Here is a 23,260-nt window from a genome sequence, read left to right as displayed (position 1 = left end):
TAGCTGCAAGAGAGGAGCCTTGTGAAATGTACGTTCGGGATCGGCTCCTCGAAGTACACAGTTTCTCCGTTATTTTGCGCGGCAATCGTAAGCACAAACGTTTCTCTTCTTCGAAGAAGATATATTGTACAAATATAACATATTCAAAATGGACGCGTTCAAGGACTTCGAAAAATGGGCGCAAAGGCCAGATACGAAAGCCAAAGAAGCCGCGGCCAAAAAAAAAAGCGCATGGGCAGCATTCACAAAACAGTTCCTGAATGCTGATAAAACCCAATTCGTTGCACGTGTTTGGTTCAGACAAAAAATACTGGAGACAGCCAATGAAAGCTGCGCTTGGTGTGACAGGTGTGGCAGACTTTCCCTATCAATTGTCGCTAATGAAAACCAAAACAGCACTGCCAATCCCAGCCGTAGACTTTTTTACAAAAGTGGCACCAAGCCTGAGAAAAATATTCAACCAAACTATAAACATCTACATGACACCAGACACCTTCTTGGCGACAAAATTCAGAGAAATATTCTAACAAACAAAACTCAGGCACAACACTGCGACCGAATCCAAGCAGTGGCTAGGCGGTCCCAACATAGCGTATTGGCCACAAAAACTCAATTTTGCTGTATTCTGTGCGACACAAGGTTGTGGAATTTCTCGAGAAATCTTTCACAACGGCCTGGCACTACCGCCGCAAATAAGAGCTTCTTATAAATTCCACATGTATTTCGCGGTTAGGCGAATTTTGTACCAGCTTGGCGGTATTCAGAGCATCAGCCTTTTGCCAGGTGATCCAACATTTAATAAATCCGATAATCATTATGACGTGGCTTCATACGAAAGAATATGCAACGAGCTCGGCCTAAATTCCTCGAGTGATTTTCGCTTTACACACGGGGCAAACCACGGGCTGGGAAGCATATACTTTTATGTGTCAGGACGCGCAATGAAAACAGAAAATGCTTATCCAGGATTTAATAAATTTAGTGATGAAGGCGGGAAAGCAATCAAAGGAAACCTGATTTATTACATTGAGCCTGATGCCGTGACCCAGTATGACTGGTTCGCTACAAACACAGCCTCTGGTTTGACGTAGGCGGGCCTTTCGCGCATCAATCAGTCAATCGAAGCCTTTGTTTACTGCGTCTTGGGCACGCAAGTCAACGTGCGCAGCAGTATTCTTGGAGAAGGAGGTCGAGCGAAAGAAGCCCAGAGCGAGTTTCTGGTTTCGATGGAAGACGCGATCAGACAGCCAGACTTGGCACAGAGCGTGCAAAGATATCAACTGGCTGGGGATCAAGCGAAGGTCAGGCTCAACCTTGCTGTGTGTCCTGGGGCGTGGTTGATGTCCACGAGAATGATAATCAACACAGAAAGCATAGTCGGCTACAACAACCAGCTGAAAGAGGCTGTTGCTGAAATGAAACTGGGGCTGAACAATGAGGTGAATCCAGGCACAAAAAAACATCTGGGCTAAAAACGATGGAAATCAACCCCCCAAACAGCCACCGTTCTTACCAGATTCACAAAGCTGAATAAAAAAAGCCCATGGCCTCTACTTCCACAAGTGGAAACGCGGCACAAAAAATAGAGCCCACGCCCTCAGACAAAACACTTACGGTTCCGCCGAAGCCAGCGGCGCTACCACAAGTGGAAGCTTCCCAACATGAAATCGACAAAACAGCTGTCATCATGGGGGTGGTAGGCCTCACGGCGTTGCTATTCATGGCAGTGCGTTAACGGCGCTTCTTAATGTATTTTTCGAACAAAGAAGACCACCGCGGCAAGAGTCAGCAGCCAGGTGTGCTCGGCGAGATAGCTTACCACCCGCCCCGCTGTTTTGAAAAGGAAGCTCACAATCGAGCCAATCAGCTAGGCAGCATGGAACCAAGTGACGCCCCTATATCTTGAAGACCTTTCCCCAAAGCTTTGCCGGTGCTTTTCAAAGCCTTAGTCATTGAGCCGACGGCGCGCAGCCCCGATTGTGACTCCCGCGGCGAGAAGAACAGGGGTCGCTGTTACGCCATATCTTTTGAAGACCTCTTTGATTTTTTTCTGAGAGAGGCCTCGCCCTTTCTATTTCCTCAATCTGAGGTTTAAGACGCGCGAGTTCCTCGTCTGTTTCTGCCACTCTGACTTCTGCCTCTTCTTGGTCGGAGAGCGGGGAGTCTTCAGAGTCGATGATCTGCTAAAGTTCAACTTTTACACTCTGCAGCTCGCTTTCTCGCTCTTTCAGGTCATTTAACTTTTTTGTGCTGTTTAGCCTTTTTTCCATCGCATTTATTTTACTTTCCTCTTCTGCAATACTTGATTCAAGGGGTCTTGTTCTTTTCCTTGGTCTTTTACTTTTTTTCAAGGTCTTTTCTTTCTTTTGTCTTGTTTTCTAAAGCGGTTTTTTAATTCGTTATCAGTTTTGTCTTCCTTTTAATTTCTGATTCATATTTTGGCTTTTGTTCTTTGATTTGATCAAGCTTAGCTTGCTCTTTATTTAACCGTGTGTTTAAGGCCATTATCACTTCATTTTTATCTTCTGAACTTTGTTTCGCGATTAACTCATTCTCGCGGCTTTCTTTTAGTAACGTTTGACTTTTTTTTGATCACAGCAGTGTTTTGAATGATGATAGTTTCAGTACTAGGCCCCAGAATTTTTTGGACGAATGTTATGTTTAAGAAGTCTTTCCGGAAACTGCTGCCATCATCTAAAGCAATTTTGGTCTCTCCACCCTTCCGGCCCAAAACTACAACATCCATCGTGGTTTTATTGGAAAATGTGATCACCAGTTTATCAATTTTTGCGTTTGGATACCTTGCTTTGATTAAAGCTCTTACTCTTTGGACTTCTTTTGCTTTATCCTCCTCGCTTAAAAGGTTTTCACTAGGATCGATTTTTGTTATATGAAGCAACCCTGTTGCTGGATTTGTCAAAGCTCTCAGCCTTCTTTCAATCTCTTCCGTGGATACATCTCTTCTTCCGCTAAAATATGTCTCAACCTAAGAAGTGTCAGGCAGCCCGCTCTTTTCTTTTTGCATTGTTTTCATTGGAATTTCTTCACTAGAAGGGCCTGGCGTAGATGCAGAGGTTGGAACAAAAGGTGTGGTTGCGTTGCCAGCATCATCGCCCTCGTCATCGTCATCGTCCTAGGGTTCATAGCCAGGGTTCTCGTAGCCGCTTTCTGCCATTTTTGCTTGTTGCGTATATCTGAATTATGTTTTTTAAATCAGAAAATAACCCCGGTTTGTTATACAGCTCTTATCTTCTTCGAAAAAGAAATGTCCGTGCCAGAGACTCTTCGCCCAGCTCACGCCGCAAAGAGCTTACTCGCCATGAAGACCCCGGCGCGGTCAAGCGCATCACCTTTGGCCGCGATGAAGCCAACCCCCGCGATACGCTGTATGTTTCAATGCCCAAGCTGAATGAGAACGAGGTTCTGGTGCCTGGCTCGCTGGCACTTCGCTTTGACATCGACCTTTCTGGCGCGCACGCCAACTACTTCCTTGTTCAAAACGTCACGCGGGCGCTCGTTGCTAAGCTGGTCGTGAAATTTGCGGGCAGCACCCTGAAAGACACCGCAGATTACAACATCTACAAAACCTTTGAAGACCTGTTCCTTCCAGGGGAAAAGCGTGACAACATGGTGCCTGAGGGACCACAGAGCGCAGGCGCAGGCGCAGGCGACGAGAAAACCTCGGGCGTTTTCGCTGAAAACAAGGTGAACGAAATCTACGGAACCAAGTATCGCATCAGGCTCGACCATCAGATGCTAACCGACCATGGCGTTTTCTATCTCCAGGCCCTTTACAATGATCTCGTGTTTCAAGTGACTCTTGCCCCAGCCTCACAGGTGTTCAAAGGCTCTGACCCAACCAAGCTCATATACAAGCTGACCAACATCCAGCTTGAGTATGAAATGATCCGCAGCCAGACGCTCGCAGATGAGGCGCAAAGCGTTTACACCAGCGGCAGGTAGTTTGCCTATGACCACGTGATGCGCCATAAAGTGGTCCTGCTCGTGAAAGGCACTGATTCGAGGCTGAATATCAAAGTCGATGCCCAAAGAAGGTCAATGAAAGGCATACTCCTTCTGTTCGTAGAGCCGTATAACGCGAGCACAAGAGACTCGAAAAAATACATCTTGCCAGACCTGACAAAAGTCAGCGTTACCATCAACGGCTCGCCCAACATGCTGTACAACAAGGGCATCGACGGCAAAGACGTGTGGGAAGAGGCCATCATGGGTATACAGCTAGAATCTGTGCAGTATTAATTGAAAGATCTGAACTTTGAGTAAATGGACCCCGGCGACACCCCCTTCAACGCGCTCATCGTGGGGCCTACTAACTTAGGGAAAACGCAGTTCCTCGTGAACCAGCTCTGCGGCCCCTTCTGTGACGTTTGATTACGTCGTGCTCATCTGCCCGACATTCGCTTATAACAAGACCCTTAACCGCTTTGCTGAGAGAGACCCGTGGTTTTATGCCATCATCCGCAAGCAGTATGAAGTGGAACTTTGGTTGAAAGTGGCAAGCTTGTATTTTGAAGGCGCCAACACCCTCATAGTCCTGCGCGGCCTCCAAAGACGTGAAAGGGCGGACTGGTGAGCTTGTGAAACTCGGCTTTTCTGCCCGCCGCACGAACATCAGCATGTGGGTGCTGACTCAGCAGCTCTCTAGCATCGCGAAGCCTTTCCGTGAAAATGTGGCAGCGATCGTGCTGTTTTACACCTCTTCGGCTAAGACCACGAAGGCCATTTTTGAGGATTACGTGGGTGATCTCTCACACGACCGCACCAAGCTTCTTGATTGCATCGAAACCAACAGAGAAATCAAAGAACAAGCTAAGTAGAACTTCACGAACACCGATTACGCTTTCAACCTCTATAACCAGGCCCACCCAGACAAGCAAATAAAACCACCCAAAGAACCACAATTCGCTACCTTATATCAACCCAGTGAGTAGCAGAAACAAGCGAGTTGCTTTTTGCGGGCGGCAGCGCACCCGCTCTCGGCTATGCGGCTTTTCGTTTTCTTTGAATTGCTTCTTTTTCAAGAGGCGACGCGGTGTTAAAACGTATGGACACCAAGCTCTTGCCGCTAGAAAAGCGGCTCGTCAAAGTCTAATACAGCCGCAAGGGCTACTGGAAAGGCATCGCTGCCATCAAAAAATTAGCAGACGCTGCTAAAGCCCCTGAAGAAATATCTAAGCAGTAATTTATAAAACAAACACTTTGGCAGATCTATCTACCCGCGCCGCGCTACATTCCTCGCCCAAAATTTGACGTATCGGTGCCTAACTCGGTCCACCACGCGGACCTTCTTTTTCTGCCTCACGACAAGCTTCCGCGTGGCCGCAAAGTTTACAAATACGCGCTAACCGTTGTCGATGTCGCCAGCCGTTACAAAGAAACTGAGCGTCTGACCTCGAAAGACTCTGCAGAGGTTGCGAAAGCTTTTCAGTCGTTTTACAAGCGCAGCCCTTTGACGTGGCCTCAGCTGCTGCAGGTGGACCCTGGGTGGGAGTTCATGGGAAGCGTCATCAAAGAAATGGAAAACCGCAAAACATGTATTCGCCGTCGGCGCCCTTAAATTCACAGAGACCAAGCTATGGTGGAGCGTATCAACCGCACGCTCGCCGAGCGCTTATTTTGGTCATCAGTATGCTGTAGAAATGCTCTTGCCTACGGGCCAGCGGTGGAACGCGTGGGTCAAAAGGTTCTCCGACGTTGTTGCCGCTCTGAACAAAGAGGTCACTGCCCTGACTGGCAAAAAGCCTGCTGATGCTATCAAAGAGAAGTCTGTCACCTCCAAACCCTCCACTCCTTACTCAAGGCGTGTTGGTGTGAACGAAAAATAGCCCCCCTCCAACGTGAAGGTTCGCTGTCTCTACCAGCCCGGTAAACTCGAAGGTGAAACTAAAATTAAAGAGCTACAGATCCAATCTGGTCTTTGAAAGTCCACACGTTTGAAAGAGCTGTGACCCGGCCAGACGAGCCTGTGTTTTATTATTTGCATGATGGTGCTAAGCGGGGTTTTGTACGTGAAGAGCTCTTGGTTGTCCCGCCAAACACACAGCTTACGCCTGCTTATGCCATGTGAAACTCGATCGGCTCAGTGTGTATCCCGTCTGGCAGCACCCAGTGTTTGTAATAAGCACTCAACCCCAGCTTCTGCTGCTCATAAGTGGCCACCCGCTTTGCTCCCCCAGAGCAAACCATACGAAAGCCTCTATTTTCGGCTCTATCGATGCTGCCGTTCAACGCAGCCTTGAAACGCTACAAAGTGATGGCGTTCTGCCTCTTCGACATGCCGTTCCTGCTGAACTTCTTTTTTTCGCTGTGTTGTTCATCAACATAGTAGCATTTCAGGCAGAGCGCAATCATCCGGCTGCCTTCACATTCGAGTTTTGAACTGGTCCTGCGTGCGCCCACTCCACTTGTCCCACGCCAGCCACTCGTTCTTTTTTGCCTCGAATTCTGCACGCAGTTCTGGGCGCACGATGTCCTCAAGCCGCTTGGCGAAGATGGCGAGGAAGTTGCTGTCTGTGCCCATCTGAATCAGCTCCAAGTCGCGGCGATGGAAATAGTGATCTAAGAAATCGTAATAAAACTCCAGCATCCTCAGCTTGGCCAGCTGATATACCGCGATGCCTATATGGAAAGGGCGGTTGATCGTGATGCGTGCCTTCCTGCTTTCTAGCTCATAGGTTTGCCCGACCTCTTCCAGATCGCTGAAATACGCGCTTCGCAGCGCTCTGTCAACCACCTTTTCATCCTTTGTGTAGACCACGCAGGTTTGCCGCTCTAGCGCTTCGATGAGCTTGGCGTACGCGCTGTTGCCGAGTAGCTTGAACACCTCGGCCAGCAGAGCCTTGCTCTTGTCTACATCTCCAGTGTGCCGTGCCGCCGTTACCTGCTCCACGAACCAGGTGAAGATTTTCGTCGCCTGATAGTCGATCGTGCGATGCACGGCTGTAATGACTGCGCCATGAGCAACATACCAGCGCAATAGCGGCGCATACAGCAGCTGCTTTTGCGCTGACAGCCCCCTACCAGCTTTTTCCCGTCGCCTCATGTTCTGCGGGTGCGGGCCATGTAATCTTTCATGTGTTGGGGTACCGCTTCGTCGGGAATCTGTTTGGTGAAGAAAAAGGGCGCATTTCTTCAAACTTCATCCACAGCTTTTTTGGGATTTCAATGTCTACTTCCGCGAATCCAAACCAAGTTCCAGCTTTCATGCATTCTGTGAATGCGGGCGCGGCTTTTGCCGGATAGTCGTAGTGCAGTACCCTTTTTACTTTTCACAGGGCATGTCTTTCAACATTGTCGACAGATAGAGCGTGTTGGCGTCATAGCCGATGACGGGCTTGCAGAGTTTCGGCTGTTTAAAGCGGTGCGGTATGATGCGCGTCACGCCGGCTTCGTGATACCACGTGAAGACTAGGATTACCCACCCATCACGGCGTCTTTCAACATTCCATAGGCTTATTTACAAGGGCTGTACAGTTAAGCGCCGCACTCTATCGTGCCTCTCAGGAGGTAATGCAAGCTCACTCCTGGCAGGCTGACCGCGTCTTTCAAGATGTCGATGCCTTTGACCGTGTAGAAGGCGTACATCTTTTCCAAGGCTTCTAACCCCGGCGCCACATCGCGGTGGCTGTAACATCGCAGCCAGTCTGCGAAGGTTTGCATCCCTTTTTACTTTAAAGATTTCTTTGCACTCTTGCATTCTGCGAGGGTGAGGGCATAGCCGCCATTCAAGCGCGAATACCACGTCGTGTAATCAGGCAACCCGGGATAATCCAGCCAGTCAGGGCTATCAAAGCACTCGTAAGGCATGCATTACTTCAGATCAGAACCGCCGTACGCTTTTACCCAGTTATCGTAGCTGGTGCCTGGCCCGAGGTAGTTGACGATGTCCACAAAGCGAAAGCCGCTGGTCTTAATGAACGTCGTCCTGTTCGCCTTTTTTCCCACCTGCACCTTAGCTCTTGTGTCGAATAGCAGCTCGACAAAATGTTCTTTGTTCAGGTTCAGGTCATAACGCCTGTCGTTAAAACCGAGCAGGGAGACCTGGTCGCACCATTCCGCCATCGCCATGCGCGCCTTTCCTGGCAGCAGGGCGCTGTCTTCCGGCATGAACTATGCTCAGACCCGGGCTCGAATGTTTGCCCTGCGCCTCTCTAGCTCTGTCATGAACTTCTTAATGAGCTCTTTTTTGTTTGCATTGCAAATGTGCGTGGGCTCGCGTTCCAGCGTGTCGCCCTCTGAAATCGGAACATGCGCGTTTTTATATGTGAGCGCCTCCGTGACCTCCTGTTTTTGAGCTTTGTCAAAATAATACAAGAAAGCGTGCTGATAGGCTCTCGTTTCCCGATCTGGCAGTACCTCGCGGGTTTTTTGGTCGCCGCACTCCCATTTTTCGATGATGCGGCATCCTGCTTCTCTCAAGGCGCTGGTCCTTGCCGCTGTGTAAAGGAAGCGGTTTTCTCGGGTTTGGCCGTGATTGATAATTTGTTTCCGGGTGTTTGGAAAACAGCGGCGGAAGCCATTCCAATGGCAGCCGTGGTATTGGAACACCGTCTTTGTTTTCGGGTCATAACTGTCAACCGGATCCCCCTCAATCCACCGCTCGCCTCCGTGGCCGTATAACGCGTGGTGAATATTCTGGCCCAGCTGCTTGCTTGCGCGCTCCAGTCAGAGGACTGATGACGCCGAAGCTTGGGGTTAGCCGTAGAAAACTCCTGCATATGCCGTCTGCGGGGCTTCGACTCTCATGTTGGGGCAATCGATAACTGTTCTCCCTTGCGCGCATGTTTTGCTGTGTCTTTGAAGATTCCAGGCTTGTGTAAAGCGTGCTTGGCAATCTGTGCATGCATACAACCTTGCTAGCTTCTTGATGTCTTTGATCAAAAACGCATGCCCTTCGTAAATGCCGATCTTCGTTATGCTTTTCATCTTGTCTGAAGGGTTCCTTCTGAGATGCCACAGAATTTCACCGTTTTCCTGGCGCTGACGCTCATAGACTCTGATCCCAAGCCAAGCCGAAAACTGTTTCACTTGATTGAGGTGCGTCTCGACCTTGTCCAATTCATCGAGAGAAGTTTTTGAGATATTGTTTGGCGCTGTTCTAAGTTTCAAGAAACTCTGCGCTAGCTCTTCCGCCACCTGTGTGCACCTATAGGGGCCCGCCACCTAATACACGGCAATGCAGCGCCACAGACACAAGTTGTTGTCAGAAGCGTCCAGCGCCACCATTTGGCGGCCGGGAGCAACATTGCGCAGCCAGTCTGACAAAGCGCCTGTGCCTAACATTGGCTGCCTGTCAAGCACGACCTTCATTTGAATGTTAGAAAACTGTACAGACGACCATTTAGTATTACGGCGCTCGATATTGTCAGGGTTTAAACGTTCATTTTCCTACGCATTCAACAATCTTTCCGCTTCAGCAAAGCTGTTTATCCAAGGCGAACCCTTGCGCTGTTTATAATAAACCATTTTTAAATTCGTTTCGGTGTTTGCTATTACATACGAATAGGTTTAACGAATATAGAAAGCCGAGTTGATGCGTTGCCGAAACTTTGCAATGATAGAATGCGTCTGATTTGCGCCCAACCTCCTATCAAAGGTCCATCTGATGAACCTTCTGCATCTGTTTTTGTTTTCTACCCCCGCTTCTTCCCACTCGCGCGCGACATACATCTGAACGATCCCATTCTGAAAGTGAATAATCGGCGCCTTTTTAGCGGGCGCCTTTCGCCCAGTCTTAATAAACTTTTTGCTGTGACGCGCGACGTACATCATATACAGAGGTAGGCTCTCTTTTCAAATGGGGATGCCACCGCCATCGGCGCGAGGCCGGCGAGGGGGCGCCTTTCAGTAGTCAGTGAAGAGGCGAACAAATACTGGCTGGGCCTGCTCGCGAGGCAAGGCGAGCAAAGCGAGCCTAAACGAGCCGAGTAGGCCAAGCCAGTATTTGTTCGCCTCTTCACTCACTACTGCATTTTAAGCTTAAAGAACATCAAATTTCGGTAAAACATCCTTTGAAAATATGGTTCATCGACTATAGCTTAGAGCGTTTAGCATTCCCACCCTTTCCCTCTGCCCCACACCACTAGATTAAACAGGGTTGATGACCTCGTGAAGTTGTCATCTCCTTTCATAGTCATCCGTTTGACTACAGACCAAATTAGACTCGACTCAGTCCTTTTACTATCCTCTTGGATTATTTGCCACTAAATGAACTTTTTTATATATATCCATTTGAAACAGGTTTGAAGGTCATGATCCACACCAAGCTCAAGTTGAAGTTCGGGTGATCAATGATAAGGGATTGTCTGGGGTGACGTTTTACAGCAGCCCCAAACTCGAGAAAGAAACCTTACTGTGCAAATTACACTTTAGATTGTCACCCCTCAAGAATGATTTTAAGGTAAGACCAATCCAAAGGATGCCTAGGACTTTCTAACACGGTCAAAGCATTGCTTTTGAAACCCTACGGCTACAAACCACATATTCACCAATTGATATGTTGGTATTTTCTCCGAATTGGGTTGATTACGGTTCCTATCAACTATACAATTTCTGTTACACATTGAATAAACTTTCGAGAAATTCTTATTCTATTGCTTTTAATTAACACAGTAAGGCTCACATTACATGTAATGTGTATTTATCTTCTGTGATGTCAATACCTTCCTTCAGAAATATGCATGTACCGTGATGTTTAATAGTCAAAAAGATATTTCCCAGAATCTTCTTTTTCCATATGGTGAAGAGATAAACAAATAGACTAAAAGCAATATGTAATATATGAAATACATTTAACTTGTTTTTCACAGCAACTGCAATATACTGCCCAGTGATTAGGAGCCAACAATCCAAACTTGACTAAATTATACATGTACTTGGCTAAATGAATGACAACGTAATAGTAATGCAGGTACTGGTGCTGAGTCGCAACTTCTGAGACATTAGGTTCTTCTTTTTGCAGATATTTCACTCAGATGTGATTGTGAGTTGTGCAGAACAAGTAAACAAAAAAAGCAATGGAAGTTATTCCTCAGATGGTCCACTGGAAGTTACTATCCTGGGATCCAGTTGGGGTTCTCCACGTTTTGATTCTTCATTCTTTTCCCAAGAGCTGGCTATTCAATTGGCAAAATTTCCTGAGGTTAAAGTCACATTCCTAGTCCCACAAAATCCATGCAGCGACACTGATAAGAGAGCAGCTGACAGTAATGGTGTTACCATTGCTGAAGTAGAGGAACAACCAGGTTTTGATGACCCTACTGAGTGGTTGTTTTGTCCTCCTCGAGACCTCACTACTGACATTGTAGTTGGTGCAGGTGAAAAGCTTGGCAAGATTGCGCACGTTTTCAAGGTACAACGCCATTGCAAAAACATTTATGTTGTCACTGACTCTTTCGAGGAGAGGCAACGTGAATTAGTTTACGGCGCGTCATGGGAAAATAACAGAAATGTTACACTTAGTCGAACGGCTGATCTTGCTGTTGCCTCTGGACCTAGGATTTCTGACAATCTTTCTGCTTCCCTACGTGGCCACGAGAAACATGTTTTCAAACTCACTCCTGGTATACTTAGTGAATTTTCTGATGTTAAACAAGCTACTGCTGAGCAAACAAAATTTCGTATCTTAATGCTTGGCAGTGGAAACCCTGACAATTTTGAACAAGAGAGTCTTAACACTGCCGCGCAAGCAGTGGCAGAGTTGAATGACAAATCTTATCACCTTTTGTTTGCTGGTGCCGCAGAAGGGGAACATGAACGATTTGCTGAAAAATTTTCTCAGTGTGGTGTTTCAAAAAGTCAGCGAACCATTCGAAGCCTTCCCAAAAGCAGAGAAGGGTTGAAAAACTTGTTCTGCGAGGTAGACCTGGCCATTATGCCCTCAAGTGAACAGGGATTTGGAATGATGGGTCTCGCAGCATTAACGTCTGGTCTGCCTGTCCTGGTACATGGGGATTCAGGATTTGGTGAAGCCTTGAAAGAGGTCAGCTTTGGAACATCATCCGTAGTGGATTCTGAAGATGCCAATGTCTGGGCCAAAGCAATCAAGAGGGTGCGAAACACAGAGAGGAAGATCAGGCTTCAGGAGGCTGCATCACTGCGTTCACATTATGATGAAAAGTACAGCTGGGAGATACAGTGTAAAGATTTGGTTCAAAAGATGTTGACCATAGTCACTGGTATGAATTTCTTTGATGCTTTCTATCTTTTTAGTAGTTACAATTTTCAATCAATTATTTGAATTATGATGTCAATTGATATACATATGTTTTGCATTCAAGACTGGTAATCAGATGTAAAACCATGTAAATGTGTTATAACTAATCTTTTTACCATAATATTAATCTTTTGTAAGCTATGAAAACACTTTTGTCTGCTTGAGAAAAAGAATATAAAACTTAGGCTTGGAGATACATGTATCACCTGAAAATTACATTAAATTCACGTCTTTGCATTGCCATGTTTATATTTTACATGATGACTTTAAATATCAATGATAGTTTTAAGTCCCCAAGTCTCGTAAAGGCAGGGAAAAGATGAAACAACCTCAAGTGAATTAAGAACGAAGATTGTCCCAGGCCACCCGTTAAACAAAGATTAGGGAATGCAAGCAACATCCAAATTGCAGTCTGTTCCAGGCATTGGGTTTGTCAGGGAGCTGTGCAAAAAACGCCGAGAGAAAAAAGGAGAGAAACTTGGGAAAGGAGTGTAAAAAATCATTTTCCTGTTCAACAGTCCCCTCCCTCTCCCCCCACCTGTTTTACCCCTCATTGTTGATTGCGCCACTCTCTAGCTAACCTAACACTTGGAACATGCTTATCATGCATGGAAAGAATTTCAAGATAAAGAAGACATGAGACATTGCCTACTAAAAGATAAGAAATGTGCCTTGGAATTTCAAATGTGCAAAATTTGGTCTTTCATCTTACGTGTACGCTAAAGTAGTAGCATGGTGGGTACATAGTTAATGGAGGGAAATGGTTATGAAACTCGAACACGTTTTTTGTTGCACGTTTCTGTTCGCTCTTTTAGCCTTGACTGTGCGCAAAATACAATAGTTGTTTGCTCCGTACTGACGAACTAAGCAATAGAAACGTGTTGGTTACGTAATTCATTCATAATGTATGAGCACAAAACAAGAGATTGTGCACGGTCGTCGACCTACCAAGATAAATCTTGGCATCTTTGTTTGCTCCTTTGATGTTTGCCGGGCTTTATAACCGGTCCCCTCTATTAACTATGGTTGATAGACATTGCCCACCACCCTTATCACTAAAATCAACTTAATAACTTAAGTAATCTTTTAGTCTGTTAACATTTATTCAATGAGCCTTGTGTGACCTTTTCCCTATTTATGTCTTTTATCTTTGTTTCAGCCCAACCAGACCAGACTTCGTGAAAGGACAACTGGATGAATTAATACCCAGAGTGGCCGGTCAATTACATTTTCGATAATCTCAAATGAAAATTGATGTCTAACAATAAAGTACTAATGGAGACTGTGATGTAGCTAGTCAAACCTAAAGCTGCAAAGTTGTCCAAAAAGCAAGTAACTGTCGTTTGCACGTTCGCCTTATCGCCTTGGTAGCGAAAGAAGTAAGGTAGTCACGCAAATGTCAGTCACGTACTCAGCGCTCGTTTCGCAAAATACAAATCTGTAATTTGCAAAGCGGGGCACTTCTGACCTTTTGGCTTTAAATCTTTGTTAAGTCACCACTGCATCGAGTTGTATCTACGAAAAGTGTTAAAGAATCGGAAGAAATAAGTTACCATATCGTTACAGTCAGTCGAAGAGCTCGTTTCGCAAAATACAGATCTTCGAATTTACAAATTCTACACTTCCGCTGTTTTATTCCTTGTTTAGGCTATTGCACGAAGGAACCTGACTTTTATGATACTTGATTTTACTTGATATGTTCATTTTAGTACAGGTTTATTCCTTTCGTTTTGTTTCGTTTCGTTTCGAAAACTACAATAAGCCGCTTTTCTGCTAAAAGACAATCAGGGTGGCAAAGCAGGGGGTCACGTAGGGAAAAAAAATATCAACCTTACAATTCTTTGTTTTTCATGCTTGGCTTGCAAGTACAACATCTCTTCATAAAATCACTTAAATTTGCGTCTTTCTTCAGATATATGCCTAGCCAATTTCTGGGTTATGGACACTAAAAATGTAGAAAATGAATGAGCAAACCATAATATTTTTTTAAACCAATTTTATGTCTTTGCCCTGCTGACTCCATTTCTCAACCCTTCTCGTTACTAAGCTCGGAGCTTGGTAACCAGGCAAAAATGGAGGCTTATGGGTATCTCTAGTAGTTATTAGATACCAGTAAGGCATCCAGTAACTGAAATTACAGAATCTTGGTGGAAATGTTACAGTATAATATTTTGAGATAAAAAAAAGCCTGCTTGTGTCTCAAATTGCACTTGAAGGCACAGGGGCTATGGACACTACAAGGAGGTATGGACACTATATTCTGGTTATTGTGCCCATTTTTTTTTACAACAATGAAAAACAAAAAATCTCCACAAGTACCATATTTGTATACCGTAAAATCTCACTTTAAAGCCTCGCCCGGTTATAAGCTCCCCCCAGATATAAGCTCATCTCTTTGCTAACAAAAATATTTTTCCGGATATAAGCCCCCCTGGATATAAGTCAGCCCCCCCAGATATAAGCCCATCTAATGTATAAGTGTGTTCCTTTTGCGTTTCTTTACATTAAAGATCAAACATTTTTAAATTTATCGAAAATTGTAGGCAAATAGGGTAATAGGGTAATAGCTCCAAATGTAATGGTATGTTAGCCTTAATTCATTTCTCAGATACGTTTTACTTCGTCGTTCCGAGACATTTCTTTTACTCCGCTTATAGGCTCCCCGGATATAAGCCCCCCTCCCCCCCGTCTATAAGCCCACTCAAAGCCCCTTATGAAGTTATCAGAGAAGTTATGTAAGCCCAGGGCTTTAAAGTGGGATTTTACGGTATTACCCAACCACAATGAAAAACAAGTAGTCAGTTATTTTATATTTAGTCAAGTGGTTCTAGTAAATCATATGGGGGTTCGGACACTACAGGATTTTGGCGACCATTTAAGTCTCAACTTTTAAGTGCCTAGATTTTTTTTTCTAACATGCGTATGACCAAAACTTTAAATATCAAGAATATTATAGGTTTCAAATGCATTCCGAGAGATATTTCTAGTGATATATAAATGCTTAACTTTTCCCACAAAAACTCATGTTTTGGAGCTAAAGGTTCTAAAATACCATTTTGCATAATGTGGTATGGTTAAGCAATTGGGCCACAGGTCAAATGTATAAGTGCTCCATCATTTTTTTTTTTTTTTTCTTGTTTTCTTGTTTTTTTTTTTTTTGATTTCACATTTACACATATTTAAGTATTCAAGTAATTCATCCTTATTTCCAAACAACAGAGAGTCAAGTTACAATAAAAGAACCAAAAATAGAAAATCTCAAGTAACTATTGTAGTGTACTACTATATACTGTGTACTGCATTGTAAATACAGAACAATGCCTAGTGGCGTGACATGCAGAGATGTGATTGGTAAAGCTAAGCGAGCACGGTCTTTAACAGGAATTTCTTAGAATGTCTACAATTAGATATCAGTTCGTTGCTGTTGTTCAGTGTTGACATTTCGGGTTTACAGATAATAAAATATTCTTCCCATAAACATAAATTACATCTCTTGCTAACATTGGAATATGATCGGGCCTGTTTTACCTTCCGCCATTTGATGCTTTAGGCTCCAAACATATTTACTTAATTCCGTAGCATGCTTATACCGCTCGTTCTTAAATGAGCATACATGGTTTCTGTATCTCAACTTAAAAGATGTATCGCAAAAACCAATGTATGTCTCTCTTGAGGTTGTGTCGTGACTTCGGCTTGGTAAATCAGGTTTTGGTCGTTACATTTTCCGTCCATGGGGCACATGCTTTAGTTTCGTCAGTTACAATTGCTATCATTGGTGGGATCAGATTTATTAATTTGAGTTTTGTTGTGGTTGGATATAATGGTTTTGATAGTACTCATGCAGCTATAGCTCAATTTAAGGTATCATGGTCAATGGATTTTTCCGAAAAATGCGAAAAATCTTTTTTGGCTGTTCAAATTGAGAAGACTGAGATAAATATTTTGCAAAAAGAATGGGGGAAAGGGCTTTTTTATTTTTTAAGTTTAATTAAAAAAATATTTTTGAATATTATTAAGCCCTTACAACGCGTTGACACCTCTAATTAAAATTCACCGCCAGTTGTCACAAGTAACGCGAATTGCGGTGTGATATTTCATTTGTGCTCGTGAACTTTTCTTGATCCGGTTGTTTCATCCCAAGTTGGCTTTCGTTCTTGTCAAATTTTCTTTATGTCAGGACGAAAAGTTCTTGCCCATTTTCGTCTTCGAAGAGGCCGAAGAGGCGAAAATCTGGTGGAACCCACAGGTTCAGCGTCGAACAAGATCTTTGGCTCTGAGCGACCGTGGGTCGCACTGTAACCAAGAAGAATGGTTGAAGGAACTCGAGGACACTAGTCCCGCCAATGAAGCTAAAGAACAAAATACAACAAGTGCTAGTCGCACGAAATTGTTGTAGAACGGACGCGATACCGAAATTTCCACAACGAGAGAGTCAAGCGCAGATGTAGAGGTTGACAATGTAGACCTCGAGATTTCCTCTTTTTCATGCTTTTTGGCTTCACGAGGCATGGTTTCAAAAAAAATGTCTGGAGAACGAAGGAGCCTAAACTTAAGCAACATAATACCAATGCCGCCGACGAAATCTTTTAAGTAAAAGATCACGGCAGTTTAACTTGTAGTTTGTCCCTTCTCGGACGACTTCACTGCGACGCGGGTTTCCGCGCCGGAATATTAGTCGTCTGTTTATTTCAAGTTGTCATAACCCATTGTTGTGGTAAACTGACCCATGCCGACATCTGTCAGTGCGGAGGGGATTTTTAACACCTATTCATACAAATCTCATAAAAGGTTTTTCGTGTTTTTCTCGATAAAATAAAACTGCATATAAGGATGAACATTTTTAGTTCGTTTACGCGCGTCTTCCGATGGAATTGGCTGAAAATCGGCAGGTATGTTCTAGGATACCTCCTTCGAAAAACCGTGTCGGGCTTTGTTTAATTTCGCTTCCGTTTCAAAGTTATGGCCTCTTTTGTAGAAGGAAACGTCCGCATTAAAAATGTCAAAGTTTAGGAGGGTGTAGAAAAAAAAAAACCAAACCACATCTGGAAAGTCGCAGACACGATTTTTGAGGGTGATGTGTGAGAAAACATGTCCGATGGAAATCGCGCCGCTCCCATAATTCACGCGCGGAAGCGAACCAGTTTAAGCGAAGCAGTGTTTCTGAGTATTGCTTTTAATATCATTGCGACAATAACTTTTAAGAAAATTTCAAAGATATGATCGTATTCTATAAGTATTAAGCTTTCAGAAAATGTATAGGTTGATGGGGTTTTCTTTCATAGCGCCAGCGTAAGATCGCGATTTCCAAACACTGTCAATCCACCTACCATGTTACCTTAAGCGTGTTTCGGTTGAAAATTTTGTGAAGTGGGTTTGATTTAGGGAAGTGTTGATCAATGAGAGGAAAGAAGCACTTTCCTACATTCGTTTTGACATTCTTGCTGAAAGGTGGATTGCACCAAAGAATGGTTCTTGGGCGGTTCCTCCGTGACAGCTGTGTCTCGTTGTGACACTCTCTTTGTAAGACAGGTTATAATTGAAACCGCTTTTATTGAGGGCTTCTTGGTACACAGTTTGTGTGTTGTCAAAGCATTCTAGGTCCGAAGATATTTCTGAAAGCCGTTTGTTGATGGAATCCGTGATGTTTTCCAGGATAGATGGTGGATGATTGGATTTCTTGTGCACGTACATTGGGACGTTACCTTCCTTAGTGTATGGATAGTAGTTGCCGCTCTGCAGGTCAAGCGTGACGTCTAGAAAATTTATGATGGTTTTGTTTGCTTCTATCGTTATCGTTATCTTTAAGTCATTTTCACGGAAAATCTTGCACAGTTCTTTTTTGAACTTTTCAATTTCTTCTGGCATTTTGTTAAAGGCCGCTAGACCATCGTCGCGATAGAGACCGATGTTTTGGCCATACTTTTCAGTGAGAATGGATAATAGGTAGCAGCCGACCAGTTCGCACGTTTCAGCACCATCAAAAGAACCCATGGTGACATCGAAAAGATCATTTGAAGATCTTTTCTCCTATGAGGAATCGTTGCTGAACATTTCTCTTAGTCACTCACTCTCTTCCCTACCCATTAATAGGGAATCCCGGAGTTGCATTTACCTCGATTTAAAACGACACCTGTTGCGAAACTTTTCAATTGAGAATGAGATTGATTTGCACCAAAATGAACGTGTGGATGTAACAAATTTTAACTTGAAGGCCTCCTACGAAAACTCGTTTCCATGCTGGTGCAAGGGGCATCTAATATTGAAGTTATATAAACTCATGCTTCATACACTTTTGTTCTAATCCAAATATGTAATTTTCTCTCTCCCTTTGTTACAGAGCCTTTCCTCACATGCGACGTTTACCGGACTACAAGCAATCCTATGCCTTACGTGAGCAAAATAAGCTAATGTTAGAATTGATACCATAGACTAACTTTTTTGCCTGCTTCTTATTTTGATTCAATCTTTTCAGCTCAAGCATTAGTCAACGCTTCGCCCGATGAAAGTTTGCGTTCTTTGGTTGCTAAAAAAGTTGGTCGTCTATGGAGAAAACTTGCAATTAAGTTGAAAGTCAGGGAGGATAGCATTAAAACAAAAAGAGGTGATTACGAGGATTGTTGTCGCATGGCAGTCAAGAGTTGGCATGAGTCCAATGGATCCCGGGCCACCGTCAGAGAACTCATGTGGTGTTTAACGGACATGGGCTATAGTATCATCAACTGGCATATAATGAAAGAACTTAACCTTCTCACATTAGAGAAAATGCAACAGTTGACAGATGAAAATGTGTTTAACTGACATAGTAGATAATCAGAGTAAATTGGCTTAACATGGGGGAACTGGACCTTTTAACAAAAGAAAATATGTCACAGTCAGAGAGATCGTAATTTATTTTATTAACGTTGGTTGTGATGATACGTCAGGCATTTCGAAAGGAAAGGCCTTGATTAGTCTAGTTACATGTGTGCAACCCTTTCTCGTGGTATACCGTGATATATCCCACGAGTCACTTGTATTTTCTTTGTAAGTTTTCGAAAGCCGGTAAATGCGAAATGATAAATTACGTGCCAACCTAACTTACTCGAGTCGTAGTGGGAAATATGGATCGTAGTGGAAAATATTGCACGGACCTGGGAAGATCTCAGGCCAATATTCCCCAGCACGGCCCTCCCGGTTGGTTAGTAAGAGGTTATTAAACTACGGGAAAGCGCTGTATAACTGTTTTATACCATGCCATTGGAAATACAGTGGCCAACACTATCATTGCGACACACGCGCAGCGCACCATGGGCCGGTCGGGGATGATACCGTCGAGTAACGTCCTTCCTGTATTCTGATTGGTTGTATTTCAAGTACCTTGGTTGGAGGAACGTTTTCTAATTCTCCTTCCCAACTAAGCTTCTTTAAAACATGAAATGACATTTTATCCTCACCTTTCTTTAGGATATGTTTGTTCGCTCACTCTAACAAATCGTCTTTATATATCGGTTAGCTTTTTCTCTATTCGAATTCTTGTTGCATGTAGGGTCATCGTTCGTGACACTTACCTACAAGACCGTCTTTGAAGTACACTGACTGAATTTGCATTCGCCACTTCAGAAACCAGAAGAAAAGAAAAAAACCTGAGGCGAGCTTCATCTGGCAGTCGCTTGTGGGACGGTTACTGGGAACAATATATTGTTTTTATTTTTTGTCTCTCCATATGGTAACTGTCCACAAACGACTGAGACATGAGACTCGCTCCTGATTTCCGCTCGTTTCCAAAATGGCAAATATCGGAGAGGTCCAAGTCCGACGCGTCAATTAGCTATTTTGCGCCAATTTTAGACATTTTTAAACACCTACGAAGTTCAGTCCAAAATTAGATTAAAATATATTTTGTTTTATTGTATTTTATTTATTTTAATATTTGTAAAGTTACATCAAATTATTATATGGTTTTATTCTACGTCGACAAATTGTGTACATTAATAGAACGTATTTTTGCTATACGAAAAATGTTTATGAAGAAGTATAGTATTAATTAAATTAATTGAACTAGTCAAAAAGTTAATTTAAACGTAAGCACTTAGGGTCGTTTCTGCCGGAACATATGCAAATATGTAGAATGTTATTTAGTTAAATGATACTATTCACAAAGTGAAATAAACCTAGAAGCTATCTTATAAACCCCGTAGTATAAGAGGTATTTTTTCTAATTCAATTTTAAATTGGAACGAAACGTTCAAAGTCTAAAGCTTTGATTCCCCTAAGACTTGGAGCGAAATCAGGATTTCTTTGTATCGAAATGAGGTTATTTTTTAGGATTATTTGTTGTTATTTTCGCAATTCACCGAAGACGTACCTGTACAGAAGATCAAGGAGATCGATTCAAAGTTGTTTGACCGTAAAAATCATTTAACCTCGAAAGGCTCTCTGGAATGGGAGCTTTGAACTATGGTTTAGTCACGATATGATAGGAATTCTGGTCATTTGTCTTCGTTCACCTCAAAGACGGTGAGTTGCTCGTCAACTATAATGGCTTGCAGCATGTCTTCGACTTTTCGCAGCACTCTGGAAATACGAACAGAATTCAGCGAGCTGCATTTGACAGCGAGTGTATTCATGCAGTCAAACCTATTCACGAGGGCCACAGAGTTACAGTTCCCTATAACATCGTCACTTCAGAATGTCCACCAAGCTATCGTCAGACTACGAGCCGTGCGTCATAAGCTCGGAGATCCTGTTACCTTTTTTAAAGCATCTTGAATGCAAGGTGGAAAAGTCCCTCCTTAACCTCGCTGAAAGCTCTTGCAAATGTGAAAATTGAGCTTGAAAAGATTCAAAGCCAGGCCAAAAGATCGCCTTGTAAGGTAGGATTTCTTTTAAACGCAAGTACAGAAGGGTCACCGACCGCATTTGCTTAAAGGAGAAGATAAAGGATTGTATGAATACTTGGTTGACAAGGAGCGGAAGTGCGAATTAATGCGTGTACTGACAAGGTATCAGGATGATGTGATCCGTCCATGTGGTTTTTGGCGAAGAAAGCAAATTCGACGAAAGGCACGAAGTCTACGGATTCAAGTCTTTGAAATCTAACAAAAACCTTCTGCCTCGGTGTGTAGTGCTCTTGAAAGAAAATGGCGGGCACAAGCAAATTTTTATCTTTGGCGTGCTGTTATCCGTTCATTGAAATTTGCAGGAAGGTTGAAAATTCTGCGCACTGTGCAGAATAGTTCGCAATAATGGAGGAGGTGGCAGCTGGATCGAAAGCGAAGTGGAAGATATCGGAGTAGACAGTATTTATTTAGACTCCGCATTCATTGTGGAACTTTGTAGGAAGTCATAAAGAATGATTTTCACCAGTGCATCAGTTCTGAATTTCTTAGGCCACTTCCAAACGTCGTGCCACTGTCGTGCCGAACTCAAATGAATTTGGCCCGACAGTGGCGTGACAAAAGAACGGCAGTGGTTTAAAACGTCGAATTTAATACAGTCGCGAGGGAGATCCGGAGAAGTTTGCTCAGCTGAAGACCATTTTAAATGCTCGAAAGCAATGGCAGCTGATGCAGCGGGGTATGAATTCAGATCGGCACAACAAGAGCACGCCGTTTGAAGCCAAGTCGCGCTACTGGCGCGCGGCACGGTAAGGTCTGTCGTGCTAAGTAGTCACGACAGTAGTCACGACTTTAGTCACGACAATAGCACGACGTTTGAAAGAGGCCTTGGGTGTGAATATTTTGTGATCTACTGAGTAAGTTTGTTCTTTGTATCCTAAGGCTATTGTTGAATTTTCACAAATCAGAATATATAAACCACTCAAGCGTAATGAGCAACACGTCTGCATACGAACAATGTTGTCCTAAAAACTTAATTTTTATCTTAAAACTTAATTTTTTAAGTGGTCAGAAATCTCTAAAGAGCGATGTGACATTGTGGTTTAGAAGACTAAACATAATTAAAAAGAATAATTGTTGTCTTCTCCAAGACCCTCTTAATAATCTGCCATATTTTGACAAAGAGGCTAATTAAATATTGTTTAATTTTGCCTCTATTAACAAGACTTAGCGACTTTGCACAATTATCACTTTGGACGGAACAGGATTTCACAATGTCCTGTTACCAAATATTCATAAATATGCTAATTTGAATAACAGAAATCATGGGCACCCAGACCGTTTTCTCTCGAATGCTTTTAAACGCTGCTTTATGCTATCTGGAGTTCTTTTAATACTCTGTTGGTTAATTTTAGGTTGCGCTACAAAAAGTTTTATCTGTTCGGTTATTCTAGGGGAACTTGAGTATTCGCGAATTGATTAGGGCTTTTTTGTCCTTTTCCCAAAAACCTTAGGTCTTATCGCCTTTCTTAGATGACCTTTTTCCGGTACCCAAAACGACATTTTTAACAATCCGAAAACAACAGACATTAAATTTCTTATATCACGAAAGTTCGAGGTGACAATTCGCTTTAGAAAATCAGAGAGGATTAAAGGTCTTCCGAACAGATAATTTGCCGAAACGATCCGTTGGGTGCCCCTGAGAAATGATGCAAAGTCCCGAGATCAAGAGCTCTCTTTTATCGTTCCGACATTCCGGGAAGGTGGTCACGGATTCCGAGAAATCTTTGGTTATTCGAGCGATCCGAGAACAAAGAAAAGGGAAATTATACTTCTTTGCATTCCTTTCATTGCGACAGATTAAATTATTCATTGTTGTCACATTTTGATGTTCGTTTTTTAACCCGGTACAAACAGCCTCCTGATCCGTATGGTTTGATAGACCCTTAACTCGGTTCTTTTTCTTTGTCGAATACGGTCCGAAAACTTTCCAACATGACACTTTGAAACGGTTTGTCCGTCCGATTTGGATTTGGCCCTGCGCCTAAGAAACGACCGATGATTTCCGGCTAAAAAATAAAATCGGCCGATTTTTATCTCCCAAGCAGAGGTTACCGAATACTATGTAAAAAGGAATTTCTTTTGTTTCACTTTCGCTTTAAACCAAAAATATCGAGCCGCAAACTTTTTCCGTCTGATAGCAGCAAAA

The 23,260-nt window shown here is 43.4% G+C and overlaps 1 protein-coding gene across 1 annotated transcript in view; it reads left to right on the top strand.

Annotated features, from left to right (window-relative positions):
* LOC145495100 (uncharacterized) overlaps nt 1-15,770 on the top strand; it is a 28,535-nt gene extending 12,765 nt beyond the window's left edge. Inside the window, exons 9-11 of the mRNA XM_081474672.1 lie at nt 10,261-10,420; nt 10,982-12,197; nt 13,395-15,770. Coding sequence (XP_081330798.1) covers nt 10,261-10,420; nt 10,982-12,197; nt 13,395-13,417 — 1,399 coding nt within the window. The 3' untranslated portion in view covers nt 13,418-15,770. The remainder of the gene's footprint in view (nt 1-10,260; nt 10,421-10,981; nt 12,198-13,394) is intronic.
* The last annotated feature ends 7,490 nt before the right edge of the window (nt 15,771-23,260 follow it).

This window comes from Orbicella franksi, chromosome 8 (assembly GCF_964199315.1).
Source record: "Orbicella franksi chromosome 8, jaOrbFran1.1, whole genome shotgun sequence".
Taxonomy (NCBI): Eukaryota; Metazoa; Cnidaria; class Anthozoa; order Scleractinia; family Merulinidae; genus Orbicella; species Orbicella franksi.
This window is presented reverse-complemented; position numbering and strand designations above follow the sequence as displayed.